The sequence below is a fragment of the Colobus angolensis genome, unplaced genomic scaffold (genome assembly GCF_000951035.1).
Source record: "Colobus angolensis palliatus isolate OR3802 unplaced genomic scaffold, Cang.pa_1.0 Scaffold116, whole genome shotgun sequence".
Classification (NCBI taxonomy): Eukaryota; Metazoa; Chordata; class Mammalia; order Primates; family Cercopithecidae; genus Colobus; species Colobus angolensis.
In genome coordinates, this window is record NW_012112697.1 from 5,828,680 (window position 1) to 5,837,491 (window position 8,812).

General features: G+C 45.6%; 1 protein-coding gene across 10 annotated transcripts in view; it reads right to left on the reverse strand.

The window, feature by feature from the left end:
- Positions 1-8,812, reverse strand: part of DDX19B (DEAD (Asp-Glu-Ala-Asp) box polypeptide 19B) — a 100,479-nt gene that overhangs the window by 17,007 nt on the left and 74,660 nt on the right. The window contains exons 3-5 of one of the 10 annotated variants that reach the window (XM_011962182.1): positions 7,196-7,246; positions 6,507-6,642; positions 748-840 (exon numbers count right to left, since the gene is read on the reverse strand). The exons of 7 other annotated variants lie outside the window; for them this stretch is intronic. In XM_011962182.1, coding sequence (XP_011817572.1) covers positions 748-840; positions 6,507-6,642; positions 7,196-7,246 — 280 coding nt within the window. Of the gene's footprint in view, positions 1-621; positions 841-6,506; positions 6,643-7,195; positions 7,247-8,812 lie in introns of all 10 variants that reach the window. 2 more of the 10 variants (XM_011962229.1, XM_011962206.1) reach the window with 2 other exon arrangements.

The window sequence follows — 8,812 nt, forward strand, 5'->3', positions numbered from 1 at the left end:
CTCGGCCTCCCAAAGTGCTGGGATTACAGGCTTGAGCCACTGCGCCTGGCCCCCCAGTTTTTTTTTTTTTTAATGGAGACAGGGTCTTGCTCTGTTGCCCAGGCTAGAGTGCAGTGGCACCATCTCAGCTCACTCCAACCTCTGCCTCCCGGGTTCAAGCATTTCTCCTGCCTCAGCCTCCTGAGTAGCTGGGACTATAGGCACATGCCACCAGGCCCAGATAATTCATTTTTTAAATTTTTTTATTTTAGTAAGACGGGGTTTCACCATGTTGCCCAGGCTGCTCTTGAATTCCTGAGCTCAGGCAATCCACCCACCTTGGCCTCCCAAAGTGCTAGGATAACAGGTGTGGGCCACTGTGCCCAGCTAATTTTCGTACTTTTAGTACAGACAGGGTTTTGCCATGTTGGCCTGGCTGGACTCAAACTCCTGACCTCAGGTGATCCACCCGCCTTGGCCTCCCAAAGTGCTAGGATTACAGGAGTGAGCCACCGTGTCCGGCCTTAAGCCCAATTTTTAAGATAGCATAGAATAAAGCACTATTTTTCTCTATAAGTTTCTATTGTTAAGTGGAAAAGGCAGAAACTGTATCTAACTCCATCCAATTCTCTCTGCACTAGCCTAAGCTGTTTTCCTGAGGAAACACATGGCCCCCAACAGCCCCTTCTGTTCTCAGGCACAAAAAGGCAGTTTGTGGAAGACTGATTTAATCACACTGGGAGAGAGGCACTTGGTCTGCATACTCACGGTTCAGCAAGCATCATAGGTAATGCGTTCTCTTGTATCTTGGAGGGTCGATTGAAGCCCATGGCATAGACTCCCTGGAGAAGCTGTGGTTTCCTAGGAAGCCAGGAAGACAGAGGATAGATACCTAGAAGTTGGAATTGTTTAGAGGTCCAGAATCTTATCTTTTTCTATAGTTAGGAATGATGCTTCCTACCTCTGTCAGACACATTTTCCTATGCCTTAAAAAAAGTGTCAATAACTTGGCTGGGCGCGGTGGCTCAAGCCTGTAATCCCAGCACTTTGGGAGGCCGAGACGGGCAGATCACGAGGTCAGGAGATCGAGACCATCCTGGCTAACACGGTGAAACCCCGTCTCCACTAAAAACTACAGAAAAACACTAGCCGGGCGAGGTGGCGGCGCCTGTAGTCCCAGCTACCCGGGAGGCTGAGGCAGGAGAATGGCGTGAACCCGGGAGGCGGAGCTTGCAGTGAGCTGAGATCTGGCCACAGCACTCCAGCCTGGGCGACAGAGCGAGACTCCGTCTCAAAAAAAAAAAAAAAAAAAAAAGGTGTCAATAACCAAAGCAAACCAAACCAAGCTACTGCCTCTCCCTAAGGAATCTTAATCTGCAACTATTTTTATAATTCATAAAATACAGACTGCTTTATTTTCTTAGAGAAATTAATGCTTTCAGCAGACCCACAAGTCTGGCTGGCCTTGGAGGACAAGTGTTCCCTGGACACAGCAAGGGTGGTGGTTATTAATTCATAGCATTAAATAAATTATAAAATATATATCTAAAAATAGGCCAGGTGCAGTGACTCATGCCTGTAATCTCAGCACTTTGGGAGGTCAAGGCAGGCCAACTGTTTGAGGCCAGGAATTTGAGACCAGCCTGGGCAACACGGTGATACCTCGTCTCTACAAAAAAAAAAATACAAAAATTAGCTGGGTACACCTGTAGTCCCAGCTACTCAAAAGGCTGAGGTGGGAGGCTCACTTGAGCTTCGCAGGTCAAGGCTGCAGTGATCTGTGATTGAGCCACTGCACTCCAGCCAGGGTGACAGAGTGGGACTCTAAATAAGTAAAAAATAAATGAAAATAAACACTATTTACTATACTGCTAAGATTTAGAAGTCCTTTTTTTCCATGTTCCTTCCAAAGCCAGCTGTGCAAATACTCAAGACTGTCAACAGGTAAGGAAATTGATGGGCTGGGCGTGGTAGCTCACGCCTGTAATCCCAGCAGTTTGGGAGGCCTAGGTGGGATGATTGCTTGAGGAGTCCAGGCATTCAAGACTGGCCTTGGCAACACAGTGAGACCCTGTCTCTAAAAAAAAAAACAAAACAAAAAACAAAAATGAGCTAGACATGGTGGCATGCACCTGTAGTCCTAGCTACTTGGGAGATTGAGGCAGGAGGATTGCCTGAGGCTAAGAGTTCGACACTATAGTGAGCTATGATTGCCCCACTGCACTCTGGGCGGGCCATCAGGGCCAGGTCATCTCTTTAAAAAAAAAAAAGAAAAAAGAATTTTTTTTTTTTGAGATGGAATCTTGCTCTGTCAGTCAGGCTAGAGTGCAATGGCGTGATTTTGGCTCACTGCAGCCTCTGCCTCCTGGGTTCAAGCGAGTCTCCTACCTCAGCCTCCTGAGTAGCTAGGATTACAGGCGCATACTGCCACACCTGGCTAATTTTTGTATTTTTGGTAGAGGCGGGATTTCCCCATGTTGGCCAGGCTGGTCTCGAACTCCTAATCTCAGGTGATCCACCTGCCTCGGCCTCCCAAAGTGCTAGGATTACAGGCGTGAGCCACTGCGCCCAGCGAGAAAAAAAGAAAACTGATGAAGCCAGTTTCTAGTAGCTGATATACAGTAAATAGTTAAAGGTTGTTCGATTAACCTACTAAACTTTACAAATGCTCAGATTCACTTAGGTCTAATCAAAGTAAACAGACACACACTAACTTCTTTTTGAGAGACATTCTCACTCTGTTGCCCAGGCTGGAGTGCAGTTGTGTGAAGTGGGGTCACTGCAACCGACACCTCCCGGGCCTCAAGAGATCCTCCCACCTCGGCCCCTTGAGTAGCTGTGGCTGCAGTCACGTGCCACCATACCCAGCTAATTATTTTTTAAATTTTTTGTAGAGACGGGGTTTCACCATGTTGCCCAGGCAAGTCTTGAACTTCTGAGCTCAAGAGATCCACTCGCCTTGGCCTCCCAAAGTGCTGGGATTACAGGCGTGAGCCACCGCACCTGGACACCAACTTCTTATGTAAGCAGCTATACAAGAATTACCATTTCAGTTGCTCTTACACTGCATTTACAATAAGCTCTCTGCTACCTCTAAATTGACAAGATGTTTAAGAAAAATCATACCAGACTGTTTCTAAAGAAAAGGCCACCCAACTGTTCTCTAAGCCTTCCTTGGAGTTTAGCAGGCTCTCTAAAAGGCAAATTCTCTGGCGTATATTGGTTCTCAGACACAAAGAACTTTAAAAACTTAATCTTTAGTATCTTCCATTTGGGAGAAAACGCTGTGACACTCGGCAGCTTCTAACTTGGTTGCCAAGGAAACAAAGTCACTACTTAATTGAGACTCAAAAGGTGACCTTGGTTTCATTCTTTGTTTCCTTTTCCTACCAACAACTAAATCAGAGAGAACCTGCCTTTTACAGAGGACAATTCATCAGTGGTTAAACTGAGAGCTCACGTCTTCTAAATGGAAGAAATTAAAAAGCCAGTTGGTACTTGGGAGGAGCAAACTGTCACTCTAAGGAAATAATACCACATGTCTAGGTGTCCTGATACAGCTTAAAAATAGAAGTGGAGATAACAGATTTGGCGAATAAACTCCTGATAGAGAAAACACATACAAAAGCATAATTTCCTGAAAAATTTTTTTTTTTTTTTTTTGAGAAGGGGTTTTGCTTTTATCTCCCAGGCTGGAGTGCAATGGCATGATCTTGGCTCACTGCAACCTTCATCTCCAGGGTTCAAGCAATTCTCCTACTTCAGCCTCCTGAGTCGCTGGGACTACAGGCCATGTGCCATTATGGCCGGCTAATTTTTTTGTATTTTTGGTAGAGATGGGGTTTCATCATTTTGACCAGTCTGGTCTCAAACTCCTGACCTCAGGTGATCCACCTGCCTCGGCCTCCCAAAGTGCTGGGATTACAGGCGTGAGCCACTGTGCCCAAACAAAAGTGTAACTGTTTAAAATTACATTTTTTGTCCAGCCTGGGCAACATGGTGAAACCTCATCGCCATTAAAAAAAAAAAAAAGTTCTTGGGCCAGGTGCAGTGGCTCACACCTGTATGTAATCCTAGCAGTTTTGGAGGGTGAGGCAGGAGGAATCTTTGAGGACAGGAGTTCAGGAGCAACCTGGCCAACACAGCAACACCATGCCTCTATTTTTAAAAATAAAAAAATAAGGCTAGGTGCAGTGGCTCATGCCTGTAATCCAGCAGCCTGGGAGGCCGAGGTGGGCAGATCGCTTGAGGCCAGGAGTTTGAGACCAGCCTGGCCAATATGATGAAACCCTGTCTCTACTAAAAACACCCAAATTAGCCAGGTGTGGTGGCTCAGGCCTGTAATCCTAGCTATGTGAGAGGCTGAGGCACGAGAATCGCTTGAACCCAGGAAGTAGAGGTTGCAGTGAGTCAAGATTGTGCCATGCGCTCCAGCCTGGGCAACAGAGTGAGACTCAGTCTCAAAAGTAAATAAATAAATGAATAGAAATAAAAATAAAAGGCCAGGCGTGGTGGCTCAAGCCTGTAATCCCAGCACTTTGGGAGGCCGAGACGGGCGGATCACGAGGTCAGGAGATCAAGACCATCCTGGCTAACACGGTGAAACCCCGTCTCTACTAAAAAAAAAAACAAAAAACTAGCCAGGCAAGGTGGCGGGTGCCTGTAGTCCCAGCTACTCGGGAGGCTGAGACAGGAGAATGGCGTAAACCCGGGAGGCGGAGCCTGCAGTGAGCTGAGATCCGGCCACTGCACTCCAGCCCAGGCAACAGAGCGAGACTCTGTCTCAAAAAAAAATAAAAATAAAAAGAAATAAAAATAAAAAATTGTTCTTCAAGATTACTTAACAATTTGTTAGCTTTGTTTTACGTGTCTCTTACTCAGTGGTAATAGCTGAAAGGAACGTGGCTTCAATTTGTCCACAGTGGCCATACTATAGATTTTGCTGAATTAAGGCAAATAATCCATTGATTCCACCACCTTCTTATTCATCAGCTTTCTATGATTGTGATCCTGGCAGGCAGCAAGAATAATAAGTAGGTCTTGTGTTCCTTGTAACACCCAGCACAGTGGCATGTATGTAACACAATGATCCACACTTAATCCTCTATTAATTTACTGAAGTAAACCTAAAACATAAGCCCAGGCATGGTGGCTAATGCCTGTAATCCCAGCACTTTGGGATGCCGAGGCAGGCGGATCACGAGATCAGGAATTCGAGACCAGCCTGGCCAACACAGTGAAACCCTGTCTCTTCTAAAAATACAAAAATTAGCTGGGCATGGTGGTGTGCACCTGTAGTCCCAGCTAACTCAGGAGGCTGAGGCAGGAGAATCACTTGAACCTGGGAGGTGGAGGTTGTGGTGAGCTGAAATCACGCCACTGCACTCCAGCCTGGGCAACCAAACAAGACTCCATCTCAAAAAAACAAAAGAAAAAAAAGAAAACCAAAAACAGATTTGACAGATTTTTTTAAAAAGCAGATAAACTCTAAGACTGTAAACCCTATAGTCTAAATATACATATATGTATATTTTTTTGAGACAGAGTCTCACTCTGTTGCCCAGGATGGAGTGCAGTGGCACAAACTTGGCTCACTGCAACGTCCGCCTCACAAGTTCAAGTGATTCTCCTGCCCCAGCCTCCTGAGTAGCTGGGACTACAGGCCTGCGCCATCACGCTCGGCTAAGTTTTGTATTTTTAGTGGAGACAGGGTTTCACCATGTTGGTCAGGCTGGTCTCAAACTCCTGACCTTGTGATCTGCCCACCTCGGCCTCCCAAAGTGTTGGGATTACAGGCAGGAGCCACTGTGCCTGGCCTTTTTTTAAAAAAAGAAAAACAAATAGCACATGTTCTCACTTAAGGGCTTACCTAATCAGAAATGTTCCTGACATCCAGAAATCACCTGTCAGCCAATATTTTATTGAAAGTTCTAAGAGTATAAGAGAAATAAGACTTTTAGCTATGATTAATAAATTTGAAGCATTAAAAGTTCCTACCGAGAGAATAGGGTAGCCAAGACACAAGGGGGGGAAATTAATACTGCAAATTTTTTCATACTTTTTGACTTTTGAATCATGTGATTTATTCATGTGACATCTTTGCAAAGAAAAAAATAGCCAGGCACAGTGGTTCATGCCTGTAATCCCAGCAATTTGAGAGGCCGAGGCGGGCGGATCACCTGAGGTCAAGAGTTCAGGACCAGCCTGGTCAAAATGGTGACACCCTGTCTCTACTAAAAATACAAAAAATTAGCCGGGTGTGATGCCGCACACCTGTAATCCCAGCTACTTGGGAGGCTGAGGCAGGAGAATCGCTTGGACCCGGGAGGCGGAGGTTGTAGTGAACCAAGGTCACACCACTGCACTCCAGCCTGGGCAACAGGAGTGAAACTCTGTCTCAAAAAAAAAAAGAAAAAAAATATGCTAACTTTTTAAAAGTAAAAATTCTCACAAGAATCTCTGAGATGCTAAGTTTTATGTGGGGAGAGACTGGCAAAGAAGAGCTGTTGAAAGGAACGAATACTCACAGCCGAAGCTCTTCAAACGACTTCACCGAGTACAGAGGGGAGTTTGGATCCCGCTGCAGGACTTCTACTTGGTTTGTGTTATCGACAAGGTTGCTTCTGATCAGCTTGTTGAGTAAGGACTGGGCAGCTCTGTCCTCTGTCGGGAAGAAACCAGTAGATCTTCATACTCATCTGGCAAACCCCACACTTATGAAGCCACTCTTTCTCCCTCTCCACACTAGCAGCTGGGCAGTCACGCATGCTGGAGAAAAACCTCTCTATTTATTTATTTTAGAGATGGGGTCTTGCTGTCACCCAGGTTGGAGTGCAGTGGCACAATCACAGCTCACTGTAGCCTAGAATTCCTGGGCTCAGGTGATCCTCTCACCTCAGCCTCCCAAGTAGCTGGGAGTCCGCTACCACACCCAGCTCATTTTGAAATCTTTTGTAGAGATGGGGTCTCCCTATGTTGCCCAGGCTGGGCTTGAACTCCTGGCCCAAAGCAATCCTCCCACCTCAGCCTCCCAAAGTGCTGGAATTACAGGCATGAGCCACTGCTTCAGGACTTGTTTGGTTCTCCTCCTCTCACTGACTATTCCTTCTTTGATTCCTCTCATCTCCTGGATCTTGTAGCTTGGAGTGCCTCTGGCTCCAGGAAGGCAAGCCCTAGGTCATACTGTCTCTTGCCAAGGGCATCCAAGAGTAGTTACCTTTCTCCTCTTCATCTGTTTTCTCAGCAGTGGTGCTGGTTTTGATAATACCTACACAAGAAAACAGTTGTCATAATTAGAAAGGCAAACATGAGAACCACCAAAAATGTGGGACAATATAAATAAATACACTGAAATTTATTTTATTTATTTATTTTTTAGACGGAGTTTTCCTCTTGTAGCCCAAAGTTGGAGTGCAATGGCGCAACCTTGGCTCACTGCAACCTCCGCCTCCTGGGTTCAAGCGATTCTCCTGCCTCAGCCTCCTGAGTAGCTGGGATTAGGCGTGTGCCACCACACCTGGCTAATTTAGGTATTTTTAGTAGAGATGGGATTTTGCCATGTTGGCCAGGATGGTCTTAAACTCCAGACCTCAATCAAGTGATCCGCCCACCTTGGCCTCCCAAAGTGCTGGGATTACAAGCATGAGTCACAGTGCCCAGTCTGAAATTTATTTTAAGTAATCAAAATATAAATAGTTGGCATTTCTTTATGTTTAGTGAATTTTTATTTCTAGAATTTTTTGTTTGTTTGTTTGTTTGAGACAGGGTCTCCCTCTGTTGCCCAGACTAAAGTGCAGTGGTGCAATCATAGCTCACTACAACCTCAATCTCCTGAGCCGAAGTGATCCTCCCACCCCAGGCTCCCACTTAGCTGGGACTACAGGTGCATACCACCACATCCTCCTCCCTTAGCCTCCTGAGTAGCTAGCACTACAGGCATGCGCCACTATTCTCAGCTAATTTAAAACAAAAACATTTTTGTAGAGATGGAGTCTTGCCGTGTTGCCCAGCTTGTTCTCAAATTCCTGGCCTCAAGTAATCCTCCTGCCTTGGTCTCCCAAAGCCATAGGATTACTGGCATGAACTACTGTACCTGGTGAAAAATTTTAAATTTCTAGAAATTTTGACTAATTTCAGACAGATCAGAATATGTTACCTCTTAATAGTCCTACTTTATAATACAGCCTTATTAGCAAACATAGTCTACCATTTTTTATCTTTCAGATTGGCAAATTCTAAAAGTTTGACTATTAATTCTGTGATGAGATTGTAGAGAAACACTCTCATTCTTGCTGATGGAAATATTAATTGGTGGCCGGGCACAGTGGCTCATCCTGTAATCCCAGCACTTTAGGAGGCTGAGGCAGGTGGATCACCTGAGGTCAGGAGTTTCAGACCAGTCTGACCAACATGGAGAAACCCTGTCTCTACTAAAAAATACAAAATTAGCTGGGTGTGGTGGCGTATGCCTGTAATCCCAGCTACTCGGGAAGACTGAAGCAGGAAAATCACTTGAACCCAGGAGGCGGAGGTTGTGGTGAGCCGAGATCATGCCACAGCACTCCAGCCTGGGCAACAAGAGCAAAACTCTTGTCTCAAAAAAAAAACTCCAGAAATATTAATTGGTATAATACCTAAGGAAAGGACTGAAAATACTGAGAAAAACTGCAAATATCAGCCTAGGCAACATAGCAAGACCTAGTCTCTACTAACAATTTAAAAAATTAGCCTGTAATCCCAGCCATTCAGGAGGCTGCGGCAGGAGAACAGCTTGAGCCCAGGAGTTTGAGCCACTGCACTGCAGCCTGGGTGACACAGCAAGAGCCTGTCTTTA